The 17,420-nt window shown below is 48.0% G+C and overlaps 1 protein-coding gene across 4 annotated transcripts in view; it reads left to right on the top strand.

The window, feature by feature from the left end:
- Positions 1-17,420, top strand: part of pde4dip (phosphodiesterase 4D interacting protein) — a 67,922-nt gene that overhangs the window by 38,607 nt on the left and 11,895 nt on the right. For 3 of the 4 annotated variants that reach the window (XM_062563648.1, XM_062563646.1, XM_062563647.1), the window contains exons 1-20: positions 1,739-3,896; positions 5,204-5,335; positions 5,454-5,573; positions 5,703-5,795; positions 5,935-6,144; positions 6,246-6,404; positions 6,617-6,712; positions 6,835-6,972; positions 7,083-7,262; positions 7,486-7,683; positions 7,759-8,001; positions 8,186-8,330; positions 10,386-10,486; positions 10,685-10,851; positions 11,392-11,695; positions 11,790-11,976; positions 12,083-12,199; positions 12,372-12,852; positions 13,720-13,955; positions 14,061-14,109. In XM_062563648.1, the coding sequence (XP_062419632.1) occupies positions 2,607-3,896; positions 5,204-5,335; positions 5,454-5,573; positions 5,703-5,795; positions 5,935-6,144; positions 6,246-6,404; positions 6,617-6,712; positions 6,835-6,972; positions 7,083-7,262; positions 7,486-7,683; positions 7,759-8,001; positions 8,186-8,330; positions 10,386-10,486; positions 10,685-10,851; positions 11,392-11,695; positions 11,790-11,976; positions 12,083-12,199; positions 12,372-12,852; positions 13,720-13,955; positions 14,061-14,109 (4,646 nt within the window). In that variant the 5' untranslated portion in view covers positions 1,739-2,606. Of the gene's footprint in view, positions 1-1,738; positions 3,897-5,203; positions 5,336-5,453; positions 5,574-5,702; positions 5,796-5,934; positions 6,145-6,245; positions 6,405-6,616; positions 6,713-6,834; positions 6,973-7,082; positions 7,263-7,485; positions 7,684-7,758; positions 8,002-8,185; positions 8,331-10,385; positions 10,487-10,684; positions 10,852-11,391; positions 11,696-11,789; positions 11,977-12,082; positions 12,200-12,371; positions 12,853-13,719; positions 13,956-14,060; positions 14,110-17,420 lie in introns of those variants that run through there. The other variant, XM_062563649.1, reaches the window with a different exon arrangement.

Genomic DNA, 17,420 nt, shown 5'->3' with positions numbered 1-17,420 from the left:
AATATTGCCATGAAGGATCATTATGGAAATGTAATGTCTTGGGTTACACAAGTTGACACACAGTGTTGTAATAATATAGTGATCCATTTCTGCCTGCTGGAGTGCCTTTGAATCTCAGCATTGGGAGTTTGAATCTATGAATAGACCAATCAGCATCTTAAAGGCAATGTAATATCTGTCATAAAACGGGACACTTTTAACTTCAAATTAACTTTTCTTTTGTTAGTTAGTAACCTAACTAACAAAAGCCTGCGATTGTCTGGCGACCGGTCATGGGTGTACACTGTCTCTTGCCCAATGCTAACTGGGATTCACTCCAGGTCCCCCCCAGTCTTGCATAAGTGGGCTCTGTTTGTAGTCCAAGAATATAATTTCATTATTGTATTTTCTTTCTGAAAGTATTCTACTGACATTGGTCGTAGACCATTCTTTTGTATAATCCATCACATCTGGGTGCAGTGATTCACTGAAAGAAAGAACTAGCAGCAGAGCTAAATTTGGAGATACTTTAAACAACAAAAGCTACAGATCTACAAATACCATTCTACGTCCAAATATGTGATGAATTGAGAAGATTTCACCAATTTCTACCGATTAAGCTAACAAAAGTATTTCAATTTGTTCAATTTAGCTCAACCTCGACCGACAACAACAAAGTTCTGCTTGGATTACATACGTATAAACCAATAATAATCAACCAACCAATAATAAACTATCTATTAATAGTATAATACAAAGAACAACACTGAAACAACTTTGCATTATGAGTACGATGTTTGGACCAAACATACACTCACCGGCCACTTTATTAGGTACCCCATGCTAGTAACGGGTTGGACCCCCTTTTGCCTTCAGAACTGCCTCAATTCTTCGTGGCATAGATTCAACAAGGTGCTGGAAGCATTCCTCAGGGAGTTTGGTCCATATTGACATGATGGCATCACACAGTTGCCGCAGATTTGTCGGCTGCACATCCATGATGCGAATCTCCCGTTCCACCACATCCCAAAGATGCTCTATTGGATTGAGATCTGGTGATTGTGGAGGCCATTTGAGTACAGCGAACTCATTGTCATGTTCAAGAAACCAGTCTGAGATGATTCCAGCTTTATGACATGGCGCTTTATCCTGCTGAAAGTAGCCATCAGAAGTTGGGTACGTTGTGGTCATAAAGGGATGGACATGGTCAGCAACAATACTCAGGTAGGCTGTGGCGTTGCAACGATGCTCAATTGGTACCAAGGGGCCCAAAGAGTGCCAAGAAAATATTCCCCACACCATGACACCACCACCACCAGCCTGAACCGTTGATACAAGGCAGGATGGATCCATGCTTTCATGTTGTAGACGCCAAATTCTGACCCTACCATCCGAATGTCGCAGCAGAAATCGAGACTCGTCAGACCAGGCAACGTTTTTCCAATCTTCTATTGTCCAATTTCGATGAGCTTGTGCAAATTGTAGCCTCAGTTTCCTGTCCGCCCCTAATAAAGTGGCCGGTGAGTGTACAGTATATTAACCAAACAGTTTGGTTTCTGAGCTTTGAAAAAGACAACATTTCTGAATAATCAATTCTGAGATCTCCTTTTCATTTAATATTAGTTTTTTTTACATATTTATTTATAGTGTAAACTAAAATATACATTTAAAACATTGGGAATTAACTTAGTTAATTAGTTTTTTTTATTCATTTTCAGTTTTTTAAATCCTCCGAGTGAGACATTTGTGCGCACATATACGATCTTTGTCCGCGGTCAACGTCATCGCGTCATGAGAGCAGCTCGGGGAGCGACGGCCTCTCCCTCCATCCTCCGCTGCTGCAGCCGATGCCGGTGAGGAGGAAACGGATCGGACACTCCGAGAATCTCCGGTGGACCTCCAGGCACCTAAAAAAAAGAAGAAAAATACGTCGATCGTTTTATTTTCCGTGTTCGTGTCGGATTGTAACGGGGCAGCCGCAGCGGGGAGATGCTGTCGTGCAGAGAGACGTCATTCATTTAAACGGCGCCCTACATCAATAAATACAGCAGTGAGATCAACTGGGGATCGTTTCTTGAACCCGGAATCACTGGGACAGGAATCGATCTGACGTGATTTTTTACAGAGAGCCGTCGAGGAAGTGAACGCGTGACAGGGGTTCACCAACATCCGCCCTGCCGCTGAGCACCACCACATTTCAGATGTTGTTTAGAGAGGAACACCGACACGGAGCATCCAAAAGGTGTTGAGGATCCATCTGAATTCTTCACGCATGGAGTCAGTTCATCATCAAATCTCCCCTTCTGCCTATTTGATTAAAGTTTATAAGTTATCAGCGCAGAGCAGTGGAAGGGATTTTATTCACGCTGGAGGCCTATCGTATGACAAGATCTTCCCTCAGAATGGAGCCTGAAACGCTTAAACCACATTCAACGTAAGCTTGAAACCGCTTTCATTTCAAAAGGACAGCAGTTCACGACCTGAAAGGTTAAAAAGCAACAAAAACATCAAAACGACGCTCTTCAAGGATAAACAAGGCTTATCCAGGGAATGAAAACAAAACCAACTGTTGACTCCAAAGCGGTGCTACATTGTTGGCACTGGCTCGGCTGCAACGTGCTGTTGTGATGCTGGACGTGGTGAAGATGAAGGAGGCCTGCAGGATCTGCGCCCGCGAGCTCTGCGGCAACCAGCGGCGATGGATCTTCCACCCGGCGGCCAAGCTCAACCTGCAGGTGCTGCTGTCCCACGCCCTGGGCCGCGAGCTGACCCGAGACGGCCGCGGGGAGTTCGCCTGCTCCAAGTGCGCCTTCATGCTGGACCGCATGTACCGCTTCGACACGGTCATCGCCCGCGTGGAGGCCCTGTCCCTGGAGCGGCTCCACAAGCTGCTGTTGGAGAAAGAGCGACTGAGGCAGTGTATCGGAGGCCTGTACCGGAAGAACAACAACAACAACAACAACGCGGAGGATGGGACGGTGGCTCTGCCCGGGTCGGTCCTGGCGGTCGCTGGGACCGATGCGGGGACGTCTGAGGACTCTGCTGTGGTGGATTTGACCGCCCTGCAGGATGGGAGATACTCCCATATGATCCAGGACGATCTGACTTACTCCGTGTATGAATCCTGGGCTGATAAGGAAGAGCCGGCGCTGGACCACTACACCCAAGACCAACACCACCACGTCCAGTGCCCAGGAGCGGACTCTGCCTCTGGACAGAGGCCCAGGCGGTGTCGGGGTTGCGCAGTGCTCCGCGTTGCGGATTCCGACTACGAGGCGGTGTGCAAGGTGCCCCGAAGGGTCGGCCGCCGCAGCACATCCTGCGGTCCGTCGACCCGCTACTCGCCAGCCACTCCGGGAGTCGAGGACCCCGCCAGAACATCTGAAGAGTGTGAGGCTGCAGGTGTCGCCTTCGAATCCCCCTCGGCCGGGTTGGACACTGATAAGATGCCGTGTGACGGATTGAGTCCCAGCCCAGCATCGTCCGTAGGGTCTCTGGACACCGCCGTGGACGTGAGCTGCCTTCCTGTGAACCACAAAGAACGAGACGAAACTGGCCCAGAGGAGGCTCCGGCGAGAAGGGACACCGCTTGGGACAAATCCCCGAGTGAGTGCTCCCTCCCCGGGCTTGAGACGATGCTGAGCCTCCTGAGGGGCTGCGAGTACCGGCCACTGAAGCTCCAGAGGGGCAGCAGGCTCCCGGTTCTGGGGAAAGCCAAACTGGAGCACGGCCTGTCACTGCCCCTGCCCGTCCAGCTGAGGTCGCCCTGTGGAGGGACAGACTGCGAGCTGTTGTCCCACCAGCCCTTACCGGAGATAGTGTGTCCCCAGCAGGAGCTTTTGCAGGCGGAGATGGACGAGATGGAGGAGCAGTGGCTGGACGATCATGTTCAGTGCGGCCCGTTCCGTTTCCATCAGGTAGACTAGTGGCTGCGATGCCTGGGTGACCTGTGACCTCACTCTAGTTGAGTCTGTATAGACAAGGGCAGCTTTTTAAAGAATTCACTGATACAAGGGAACAAAAGTCAGGACTTCCTGCACTCAGGATTTAAAAAATCTTTATCTTCCCAAACTTTATGGAAAAGTAAGGAAAATTGGATAAATTACAAATCAATAAATAATATTTCTGAGTATAATTATATAATTTACAGTTCAAATATTAATTCATTTTAATGACCAAACATTATTCTGAGTGATGTAAATTTTTTTCAGCATCCGGTTTCTCCAACTATTAGTTGAGCTTCATTCTGAGTAATGAGGGACTGTCTTTTTGCAGCAGGGAGCAGCAGCGACCTCTGAATCACAGACACACAACAAAAGAGCATTTCGGCTTACTAGTCAGTCTCGAACAGGGCGGCTTCTGGGTGGGTGTAAAATAACGCACAGAAAACCAAATCTGAAGATGTGATGAAGATGCTCAGTGCGCACTCCATTCAGACGGAACACGGTCCCGCACCCGCCGCCTGGATTACCCTCTCGGGGAGCATAAATACTCCTCCTCGTAGGTATCCTAGCAACACTTACCGTTGCCACGGTAACAGTCTCCAAGTGCCACAGAAGCAGTCTGTCCGCGTGAAGCGCTCTGCCCCGGCTCATCCCGCTTCATAACGCCTATTGTGATGTTGATGACTAGTGTGAATGTGGTTCATTGAGCCAGGAGGGAACAGACAGGGACAAGGCCGATCTGTTCTGGGCCGCCATGTTGCTTCTTTGGTCTGTCATACAGCAACATGCCGGTCTGTACCAAAGAGCTCAAACTGAGGAAATTACACTCCTCCTTTTAAAAAATATGATGTCTCAGAACATTGTCAGATTACTACTTTTATTATGGGACCCATGATATAAAGTGTTGCCCGTGGATTTCTTTTATTAGTCCAAACCTGTGTAGTTTTGGGTGCCTGTAATAAAGGTCCCACATAAAGTCTCCCAAAGGTCACAGTGACATCACTTCGTTATATAATTTACAAAAACAAGGGAGTCAACAACCTGCTGCCATGGCAACAGCTAGTTCCCAAGGAAGTTATCCAGCGGTGAGCTGACGTCAGTTTCCACTTTCACTCAATCATTCACCCAACAGCTGCAGAAACAACACACATGTAGAAAAGTGCCTGTCAACCATATTATTTATCTCTAGTCACTACTGTGACTGAAATGGATATTGGTATAGGTCAGCAAATATGAATATACAGGCATAACTAATCCAAAATGTGTGCTTTGTCTTTCAGAGGCTAATTGATGAGCAGCACAGCCACCTCAGCCGGTGTGACGGCAATGCAGGTCATTGTGTCGGCGAGCTGCAGAAGGACCAGGTCGGCCTGCTGCAAGCCAAGATCAGAGAGAGCGAGACCAGGAACCAGGTAGGAACACGTCACTGTACCAACTCCTCCCCTGATCCTCGCATTTATCCCATGAGCACAAGACATTGAGGTCTACAGCAAAGCTGTATGTACTGAGAGTGTGTGTGTGTGTGTGTAGAGGTTGCAGGAGCATCTCTGTAAGATGGAGTTGGAGCTTCGTTCAGCCCAAGAGGAAGCCCAGCAACGGGAGAGAAGCATCCAGAACATCACTGATGCTGCAAACTCCAAGGAGAAAGAGGTCGAGCGAGTCAGACAGACACAAGAAACTATGTCTAACAGAGAAAGAAAAGACTGAACACAGCAGAGGGAACGCATAAAGAAAACACAGCTTCACATTTAAAGTGTGTGTGTGTGTGTGTGCGTGCAGGCTGCAGAGCTGTGCCGGGTGATCGAGGAACAGAATAAGATGCTGTGTTCTCTCAAAGAGCTCGCCAACCGCAGCCAGCTGCAGCAGCTGCAGGTTTGTCTCCACGACACGGCTCTGAACTTCATTTGTATATACATGTACAAGAGGACACGGGTTCGTACCCCACACCAAAGCTTTCCTTTGGTCAGTCTCTTTTCACACCCGTCCTCTCTGCGCCCCGTGGGACCCGCAGGTGTCGGGTGCGGACAGTATTCGCGGTCAGGGCGAGGTCCTGGCCCTGCAGGCGTCTCTCTTCCAGGCCCAGCTGGAGCTGCAGGCCGGTCAGCGGAGGCAGCGGCAGGCGTGCAGGACGCAGGAGGACCTGAGCCGAGCCCTGCAGAGGTTGGAGAGCGACCTGGAGGGGGCGCTGCAGCACAGGAGGGAGACGGAGAGGCACAACCAGGTGAGGATTTTGAATGGCTATACTTTAATTCTTCTTCTTCTCGTTGATTTCCTTCGAACGAGCCCGTCGACCTCTTTGACGTGTGTGCGCGCAATGTTCAGGATCTGCAGCTGGCTCTGGAGAAGGCCCGATCGGCCCTGCAGGAGAGAGAGGAGCAGCAGAGGGAGGCCCAGGGAGAGCGGGAGAGGCAGGAGGAGGAGAGAGAGAGGACCATCCGAGAGCTGAGGACGTCCCTGCAGACCAAAGAGCAGCTGATAGAGGTCAGACACTCTTGAACCCGCACCCGCGCTTACAAACACCTCCGGGATACTAAATTCACCTACAATGACTCAATTTAGAGTTTCAGTTGAGGGATTCACCTCCAAATTTGGTACATGATTAAAATACAATCCCTGTAGATAGACTGAGAAGTTTGTGGGTCCACACATGCTTCTTTGGACTATGTTCTTATTGTGAACTGGTGTTCAATCAGAATTACTGTGAGCTGTTGGAGGATCCAAAGGAAAAGAGAGACTCTCTGCTTCAGAAACTCCGCCAGCGCATCAAGGAGAGAGACCAAGCTCTCGAGGTAAAAGCACACACACACACACACACACTTTTTCACCATCTCATTTTAGCTCCAAATATCAAGTCTGTCAAAACAACAAAAGGTTCAGTGATGCTTCACGTTCTCTCCTTTTAAACCCCCAGCAAGCGGTGGACGAGAAGTTCCGCACCGTGGAGGAGAAGGCGGAGGAGGCGCGTAGGCTTCAGCTGCTCCTCAGAGAGAAGGAGAGGGACCTGGAGAGGCAGCGCTGCGTCCTGTCAATCAACGAGGAGACCATCACTGTGAGAACACACACGAGTCACGCGCCTTCTCTCTCTCGCTCTGCCGCCGCCGCCACTTCTCATTGTTGGTCATCCATGTGCTTGTGCATGTGTGTGTGTGTGTGTGTCAGAGCCTGGAGGTGCTGGTGCGTGGTAAGGCTCTGCAGCTGGAGCAGGTGTGCGACGCCTGGAGGAATGTCCAGCGGCAGCAGCTGGAGAGCAAAGAGAGGCGGAGCAGCATCCTAAGGGAGAGAGACGCCATCATCAGCCAGCTGCAGGCGGCGCTGCACGCTCGCACGCAGGAGGCCCAGGTACAGACAGGAACACGCAGCTACAATTTTCCTTAAATAAATAACAGAACCAATCTAAAAAATAATTTTAGCTGAAGGACAGCATGTCAGCCCACATGACTTGAACCACATTTACCACACAGCTGGGAAATGAACATGACCTGCTGAATAGCACTGTACTGAATGTCTTTCTGTTGATCTTCCTGCTGTGGATTTATGTCCTTTCTTGTCCTTTCGGATGCAGGACCTGCGCTTCTCCCTGCTGGCTCACGTCCAATCAGCTCCCAGCGGCGACGTCCTAGAGGAGCTGACGGTCCGCCTACAGCTCAAAGACCGCCTCTTCCAGGAAGCGATGGCCGACCGGGCCCACCAGACCCAGGAGCATCAGGAGCAGGTCCAGGATCTTCTCCGAACCATCAGCTCCAGGGACCAGTACATTCAGGTAGCGCGCGGGAGCCCAGGTGAGGCGCTCGGTCTCAAGTCCTACACGGATGAAGTGACACCCATCTCCCTCCAGGACTCCGCGGGGCGGCTCGGTGAGGTGCTCGCCGAGCAGACAGGGAGGCTGCAGGAGCTCCGCAGACAGCTGAGCTCAGGTGTCGGATCGACCTCCCACCGCGGACCAGACTCTGGTGTGGAGCTCCAGGTGGTGCAGGAGGAGCTGCGTCTGGCTCTGAGGAGTGGGAAGGAGGTCCAGGAGCTGGCCAGCAGGGTGGACTCCCTCACCGGGACACTACACGTGAAAGAGCAGATCATCAGGGTCAGTGAGAGGGATCTTTTTATGGTTCATATCACATCTTTCAACAGAAATGCAACATATTTGTTGTTTTAAATTCAGCTGTTTGTCTAATTATCTTGCGTATGAATGCGTGTGTGTATACATGGTCGTCCTCGTGCGTGTGTGTTTGTGCGTGCGTGCCGTTGCGTATGTGTGTGTTCTGCAGGACTTCCAGAGGCAGATGGTGGAGCCCTCCGGTCTCCCGCTGGTGGAGCGGTTGACGCAGGAGGTCCAGCATCTGAGGGAGAGCCTGGTCCAGAGGGACGGTACCTCGTCCACAGGGCCCGTCCACAGGCAGCCCGAGTTTGGAGGTGGGCATCAGAGAAGCATGGGACAGTGTCTGTGACAGCTTCAGGGAGCTGCGGCTGTGGTGTGGGGCTCTGAGTGTCCTGCTGTGGTGGTGCTGGGTGGTGTTCACACGGATTTAACAAGATTGAACTATTTGTGCGTGTAACTGACACTGGAAACCTTTTGTACTGTAATTGCTGTTCTGCACGCCTCTAAACGCTTCTCTACTTTCATTTCATGATACAGTTCATCGTTTTTCATCATTTTTATAAAAACTTCCCTGCCATCGTGGTTCTCATGCATCGCGGAGGAGAGGGTCCTCATTTGGTCGTAGTCTTTAACCGAATCTGTAGATGCCACTATATGTGATACTTTTAAGTTTCATATATAAGGATAACAAAATATATATAATGTAAAATAATTAGGCAAGATTAGGTTGAGGTTTTGCTTCAGCATCCTACTAACTGATCGTGATCTTTGTGCACAAAAAGCTTGTAGTCCATAGAAGAAAATGATGAATACTAATATATCCTGATCGATCAATCAAACCTGGTGCAATGTCAGACTTAAACTATAGATTCTTTGAATGAATACTTTTGTTTTAATGAATATTCTTATATATACCTTTTATATATAACGTATATTTTGTCCTTTTGGAACAGCTCATCTGTGTTTTATCATCAGTGATGGTCAGGTTTTAATTAAACGGTTCAGTTCAGTTAAATGTCAAAGACGGCTTTTTCTTCAGAATATTTTGTATGACTCAAAACAATATTCAATCTGTTCAATGGGCTTGTAAATGTTTTTACGTACATGGTGACGTATGCCTACAGCTTGAATGAGCTGGCTTCTGAGTGCTGCAAAAAACAACAACCACTCACATTCTGCTTTACTGACCAATATGAAAAGATAAGCACATTCCGCAATGCCTTTTATGTGATAACGAATACGTATAATATATTTACAGCAGTCTTTTAGGAAGAAAATATTTAGATGTTGAAATACAAGTTTGTATTTGTGATTTAATGAGAGTAAATGCATTCAATGTGCAATTCAACATCATCAGCTCTATCTCTGCAATTCAAAATATATTCCATAACACAAATATCACACAATTTAGTGTCGCACTGGAGCACACTAAGTATGAATGCTTCTTTCTTCCTATGTGGTTTATTATTTCAATGTAATTGAGCTGTTCAATAAATAAGCCTTCTGAATATATTCCATGATTCCTTACTGTAGATCAGAATCCACTTCTCGAGTCCAGTTTCACATTACCAAGACCCCCCCCCCCCCTATTTTTGTCTCACAACTTAAATGTGAATTCATACAATGTGCCAAATATACGCTTTTCACATTATATTTGCCCCTACGGGATTGTGTGAAATATAAATCTCCACACTGTTATATAGTAGATGGCGGACAAACATCAGTTGCCCACATTTTTATTTCATTTTTTTTCTTAAAACAGCCTATTGTATGAGAAATATTGTAGAGGATATCCCAAATACCCCCAGACCAACCCATTTGGTTCAAAAGCCAGAAAGGAGATGGACATGACTTCAGCCCTGAAAATTCATATCTATAAGACACCAAATCAAGGAATGAATGACCCATCGAGGTTGAACGTGGCCCTGAGGATGCTAATTAGAGACAGGCCTTCATCACGCAGCACATTGAGTCCTGAGCCATTAATTACTCACTATTAGGGCTTGGATTACCTAGAATCGACCTTCTGTTCAAGCCTCTTCCCTTTCGTTGATCTGTTATGTTCCTCAAGTATTCAATAGTGACTTTACATCGAGAGATAACAAGTTGAAGCACAATCAATTGAAAACCCACAGCGGTCCTTGTCAGGTGACTCGGACCTGTTTCCTGAGCACCTACAGTTGAACTAAGGTGTAACATTAACTTCAGGGGCGAAGCGGAATCCGCTGTGATGGGAAAAGGACGTAGTCAACAAATGAGATGATGCGTGGTTTTCTCAGTGCCGACGGCGTGACGCTGTGTTGAGTGGAATGTTAGCGACGACGTTCGTCTAAGGGCAGCAATCTAACTCCTTCTCCTGCTTCGCGTAGAGCTGAGCTCAGAGGACGAAGACGAGGCCGACGATGATCTGAACAGCGAGTGTACCGAGAGCGTTGATGAAGAGGAGCCCCAGCGGGGGGTCCAGTCCGTGGTATGAATACCTTTGATCTGAACAGGATGAAATCTAATAAAGCTGAGAATTCTACTGTCCCTTTATTCCCATCTGTCGTTGTAAAGCCACGTTACAGCGTGTTTTCCTTTAGATTGAAATGTAAGTACGCGTGTATGAAGCAGTTAGTGAGTTGCATCTCGGGGGCCCGCAGCTTAAATCTTTCCGATTTGTCCACAGGGTTGTGGAGGAACAGCAAAGCCTTCTTCCCAGGACCTGTTCTTTGATGGTCAGGGACTGACGGAGGTCAAACAGCTGGTGGAGCAGAAGAGGGCGGTGGAGAGAGAGCTGGGAGAGCTGAAGGCTCAACTGGAGAAGACCGGCTTCTCCTCGCTCTCGCAGATGAGGTACGACCATTTGAATAAGGCGGGATGGACCCTGCAAGTGTTGTATGTGCATGTACATTGTTGCATTGTAGCACATCAGTGAGCCACTCTACGTGTTATGTCCCTTCATCACCATGAACACACACACACACACACACACACACGTTAGTTCATTTTCAATCCCACAATCACCATCCTCCGACCACAAAGACCCACCTGAGCAACACTTGAATTAATCCGCAGCTGAAAATAGTCCCTGACAATTAAACTATTTCCTCTTGTTTGTTCAACACAAAACTACTGGCTTTTTAAAGAAGTTACAAAGCCTTTTTTTAAAAACATATCTGTATATATTTTTTTAAACATGAATCTATATATTTGTGAAGGAAGGTGGAGAGAGAGCGTGGCTGGGATCTTCCATTACCTTTAGCACACCTTTTTGACACGTTTCATGAACACCAGTCCTGCAGATTTCTCACAGTCATGAATGCAGACGGACGCACAAACGGAACCAAATGAAACCTGTTTCTGACCCGTCCTCTCCCTCCGTCTGCTTTCAAGGAAAGCTCTTTTTAGCCTGCAGGCCGAAAACGGAGATTTGAGGCATCAGCTGAGTGGCAGTACACGGAGTCATGACCAGAAAGTGTCCCACCACGGAGAGGAGGAGGAGGAGGACGAGGAGGAGGTGGAGGATTTGGATGTGACCATAGAAGAGGCGGAGGAGGACGAAGAGGAGGAGGAAAGCTCTGACATGTGGGACACTTGGGATGGCGAGGTGTCTCTTTCGCGGACCGACGTCCAGACCGCCCATGAGCTCAGAGCCGCCAGACCCGAGTCCCTGCACCTGCTCGCCAACTCCTCACGGGTAAGGCAGGGGGGGCCGCTTCGTATACAAGACAACAGCTGTCCCTACTAATGAAGCCAACCTAACATTAGCGTTCGCCTGGTCCCTTTTCTAGCTCGTGGTCCAGGATGTCCTGGACATCGAGCTGCCGGCCGCCAGTCAGCCGCAGGGCGCCGTGTCCTCTGGTGAGAAGACGGTCCGTCTGCACCAGAAGAGCAAAGAGCTACAGGAGAGGCTGATGGTGTCTGAAGCCACGGTGCATGCTCAGGCCGAGCAGCTCAAGGACTACAGGGAGCTGCTCAGTGAGTGGACGGCCGGGTGTCCTGCTTTGTGTAAAACCAAAACAACTCAAATTGTTGTTGACGACGACAGGAAACACTGGAGTAAAGCTGCCTTTTGTGTCTCCAGCGGAGACAGCAGTGCAGCAGGACAGTAAGCAGGTCCAGGTGGACCTGCAGGACATGGGCTACGAGACGTGCGGCCGCAGTGAGAACGAGGCCGAGAGGGAAGACACCAGCAGCCCAGGTGCGTCCTACTGCTGGAGACGGGGCAAAGTGATGGAAACAAATGTTCAAAACATACAATCAATAGTAGTAGTAGCATCATCCAACACTAGAGGGCAGCAGAGAGCGCTTCATTTCTTTTCCTTTGAAAAGTTAATAACGTGGTTCTGCTGGACGCTGCTGTTCCCTGACAGAGTTCGATGACCTGGAGATGTGCACGTCTCTGGACTGCGGCACCCAGTGGTGGCCCGCCGGCAGCGGCAGCAGCGGCAGCTCCACCTTCACGAAAACCGCCACCCAGAGCTCCGGCGACGGAGACGAGATGTCGTCTCTGCGGCGCCTGGTCGAGGACCTTCGCTCCCAGCTGTCCCGCTCCCAGGGAGTGATCCGCGGGCTTCAGAGCCGCCTTCGGTCCCTCTCCACCTCCAGCGACTGCGGGCCCGCCACCCCTCGCAAGGTCAACTGGTCCTTCCAGGCCTCGCCCTCTCACAGCGGGGCGGAGGAGGACGAGGGCTGGCAGTCGTCCGACGGAGGGCCTCTGGCTTCGCCCCGCCACCCTCACCCGGACAAGGGCCTGCAGGAGCTGGTGTCCCGCGTGGACGCACTGGAGGACCAGCTGAGGAAAGGAGGCAAAAAGTCTGTCAGCGAGGACTTAAAGTCTGCCACCTGGCCCGGGTGAGTGACAGGACACTACAGTTTCCTTTTCTTATTTTGAAAAGCAGGAATTTCCATCTTTTTGACTTAGAACACTTGTTACCAAAGCCACAAACACTGGTTTGATTATCTTTCTAAAGAATTGAAGTAAAAAAAAGAATAACTTTTCATTAGCCTCTCTCAGTAATCCTTTAATCATTGCAGACACTAAGCCTCACCTCAGTATCGGTCCACGATAATCGAGCGTCACCACAGATGTTTTTCTGTAAACTCTGCTGCCTGACAGTCAGAGGGGATTAACTGGCACGAGATCGGGAACCCATTCGACACGTGGGACCAGAGTGTAGCTACAGCGAGGCTTTGGTGCTGCCTGATTTGAGTTCCCATGTGAATACGCAAGTCCAAATATTGATATATTCATTAATATATACAAATACCAGAACAGAATTTAGGGGAAAGCCCTTGAGCCGATTACAGTAACTCCCCTTTAGAGCGTTTCTATTGTTGAGGAAAGTCTGAGTCATATTTACATTATTCACATTTACATAAGGCTTCACAAACAGCACAGTGGAGCTACGCTATCTTCAGACAGGGCAACCGACTGACTGAACAAGACACAAGAAAACATGTTTGTTAACATTTGTTTAAGTTTATTGGAATACATCTAAAAGGTAGATGAAATCTAAAGACAATAAAACGGCACAGGAGTTTATTATCAGTTACAACATTCAATGTTTTTAAAAGCTGATTGACATGTTGATTGTGAATGAATCTGAATCTGAATGATCGCGAAAGTGAACCTCAACAGCAGCAGTTTGTTTTTCACGTTCGCATCTCCTGTGAGGATCAAAACGTGCAACGTTCAATCCCGATCTTCTCTCTCTGTAGCAAATTCGACACTCTGATCCAGGCTCAGGCCAGAGAGCTGTCGCACCTCCGCCAGCGGCTGAGGGAGGGCCGCGGCGTGTGCAACATCCTCACCCAGCACCTGGGAGACACCACCAAGGCCTTCGAGGAGCTGCTGAGGGCCAACGACATCGACTACTACATGGGCCAGAGCTTCAGGGACCAGCTGGCTCAGAGCGGCGCCCTGGCGCAGCGGGTCAGCGCGAAGATCAGCGGACGTGAGTGGTTCTCATCATCTGGCCCACAGCTCCGATTTTACAAGGGATTTACTCAACGTGTAATTAGAAATATGAACACGGGGAATGTTGTCGTATCTCCAACAGGGGATCATCCTGAAGATCCAGATGAGAAGACAGAGCTGCTCGCCATACGGTCAGTGGACACATACTCGTGTGTGTGTGTGTGTGTTGTGTCTCTGGGGGTCTGCATAACAGCAGGCTCCATGTTGGTCAATGGAAAGTATTGGTGTGTGAGGTTGGGGTCAACGGAATAATCAGATACTCGCTCCACAGTGAGCAATGATCTCACCGGACAGTTAATGACGGAGATAACTGGTTAATCCATGAGGGAGGGGGGGGGGTCGGACAGTCACCTCACCAGCAGAAGGACACAGACTCCCTCGTGAAATCTTTGGCTGGTACCGTTTTAAACACCTTAACAAACTGTCATCTACCTACCTATCTAATAATCATTTCTGTAGTGTTATTATTTTTATATTAAGAATGGGATACATTTCATGAGGAAAAAACAATTATTTCTTTGTCTTTTTACTACACTAGCAATGTAATGGAGCGGTGAAAGTAAATGACGCAATTTGCATTCAAACAATGAAAAACCCGAGAATTGGATTTCTCCTCTTTTCAAATCAGATTAGAATGTTAAAAATGAAGACTCGGCAGGTTATCTAATAATCTTTTCTGTTTCATTAACTTCTGTCTTTCAAAAACAAACCTAGGCTTCTTTATTTTTCATAATGTCTTAAACATTGTTATATAAACAGCTAACAAGGGGACAAAAAGAAGCTTAGCGACGTCTTTGGTTGCCTCTTTGTCAGCTGACCCTCGCCTTGTGGTTATGGGTCCCTCTTAAAAACATTCTTACGTTTCCCCTTTGTCGTTACAAATACCGTGATTTGTAAGACACAAAGTAAGGTGACACTTAAGGTGACTGTTTAAAACGAGAATCCCTTCCTATATATATGATATTGATTCTACTACTAATATTTCTCTGCCAACAGCGGGTGAAATTGAGGAAAGTCTTTGTCTAATGTCTGTGCCACAAAGCCTTATTTGGTTTCCTTAACTGCTCTTTCACACCATGCCAAGTCTTATTTCCCGCTGGCGGGACGTCTCGTTTGGCCCTTCAGCCACTTGTTACGTCAGCTGCTCTGTGATTGTCCATATACCACAAAGTCCTGCAGGCACAACACACTCATCCGAACCATACAGCTCATTAATTTCTGCTGGGGAGTCGAGGCCATCAGGGCTCTGCTGATGTCCCAGCGAGGACCTTAAATGTCCGGTCGATGGGTCGGCTAATTAGGTGGACGGAAATAAAGAGGGGATGACGGAAGAGAACAAAAAAAGAAAGGACGGATCAGTCCTTTCAGGACAAAACAAAGTTATACAAGAGGAAAAAAAAGATTTCCTTGTTCATCACAGAATGAACAGGGTACCAATATTTGAAAATGGTGCCATTAACCCCAATAATCCTCATTTTTATATCATTAATGAATCAGCTGAGTTGGCTTAGAGGTTAACGTGTCTGGTGTTAAATGAATGTATTTATTATTATTTGATATATTTAATAAGTAAAGCCATATATTTGATCTCCAAATATAGAGCGGAGAACTGCTTTTCTTTCATGAAAAGAAGCACTGAATTACTTTTAATGTGCAATAGGTTGGATGGATTTAATGAGATGGAACAGTCACTCTAAACAGTCCACAAGCCTCTTTTATGAGTATTTCAAAAGCATGTTAAAAGCATGCTAAAAGCGCAGCCTGAGGCCTTCTGTGATGGACGTCATTTGTATCACATCTCATTCTGCTCCTTGATGCCACTCTATGATTTCCCCTTACCCGGTTTGGATTGAAAAGTCACAGCACTGCCTGAAAGTTAGGAAAGAGATCCATAATCTTAAGGTTCATGTAGAGTATCTCGCAGATGGTGGTCAGTAACTGCACGAAAGCCGATAAGGGCCCAATAGGCTGAAACGTGCTGTAAAAAAACACTGCTCTGCTCCTTTAAGGGTGAGTGCTGAGTCCAACAAACAATGAGTAATTTACGGTGGCCGAGAAGGTTCAGACAAATACAAAAGCAACAACACAACCGCAAACGCCACAACACAACACGAACGCCGCAACACGAAAATACAAAAGCCACATCACAACCGCAAATGCCGCAACGCAACACGAACGGCGCAACACAACACGAAAGCGAAAACGGAAGTAGCTGCCCACGGGAGCGAGCGTATTTTGGAGGAACGCCCACGGGAGCGAGCGTATTTTGGAGGAACGGAGCTGGAGGATGCCAGATCGTTTAAGAAGTAAGTGAAACATGATTCCTTACTTTAACTGTAGCCGCAAGGAATCATGTTTCACTTACTTCTTAAACGATCTGGCATCCTCCAGCTCCGGTGTTACGTGCCGACTGGGTTTTTGAACCTACTGGTTTGGCTACGCGTGCGTGTTTGTTTTGCCCCGACAGCGGCAGATGTTGTCTGCCTCGGTCACCTGATCCGTCACACAGTCGCAAACATATTTCTGAAAATGTTCAAAATGCATCCCATATCCAATGCAGCGGTTATGATTGTATAAGTGAGCACTACATCACTGCTACGTATAAAGAAATAAATAAAAGAACATACGTTTATTAAAAGATCGCCACAACCTGGATTCGAACTCGCAGTCGAGCAAAATAGCAAAACTTTATAAGACGGCGGCGCTACGCCGTCGGCCAACCGAGCTGTAAAATGCCGCTACTGATTTCACTACTTATCATGAAATTGCAAATCGTCAGTGGCAAGAACATCTTTTGGTTCAGGGTGAGCCAAGACAACTGGTTTTTGGTGGCGTAGCGTGAAATACATAGTTCTGTCAGGTTTTCTAGCACATTGCCCAAGTAGGATTACTCTCTTAATAACATCTAAACGCGTAGCCAAACCAGTAGGTTCAAAAACCAGTAGGCACGTAACAACGGAGCTGGAGGATGGCAGATTGTTTAAGAAGTAAGTGAAACATGATTCCTTGCGGCTACAGTTAAAGTAAGGAATCATGTTTCACTTACTTCTTAAACGATCTGCCATCCTCCAGCTCCGTTCCTCCAAAATACGCTCGCTCCCGTGGGCGTTCCTCCAAAATACGCTCGCTCCCGTGGGCAGCTACTTCCGTTTTCGCTTTCGCGTTGCGTTGCGGCGTTCGTGTTGCGTTGTGGCATTTGCGGTTGTGATGTGGCTTTTGTATTTTCGTGTTGCGGCGTTCGTGTTGTGTTGTGGCATTTGCAGTTGTGATGTGCCTTTTGTATTTTGTGTTGTGGCGTTCGTGTTGCGTTGTGGCATTTGCGGTTGTGTTGTTGCTTTTGTATTTGTCTGAACCTTCTCGGCCACCGTAGTAATTAGTGTCCCCTCAGAGAGAACGAGAGACAGAGACATAGAGAGAGAGAGAGAGAGGCCTCCAGTCATCT

This window comes from Pungitius pungitius, chromosome 7, assembly GCF_949316345.1.
Source record: "Pungitius pungitius chromosome 7, fPunPun2.1, whole genome shotgun sequence".
Taxonomy (NCBI): Eukaryota; Metazoa; Chordata; class Actinopteri; order Perciformes; family Gasterosteidae; genus Pungitius; species Pungitius pungitius.
Note: the sequence above shows the minus strand (reverse complement) of the source record. Positions and strands in the feature narration are given on the sequence as shown.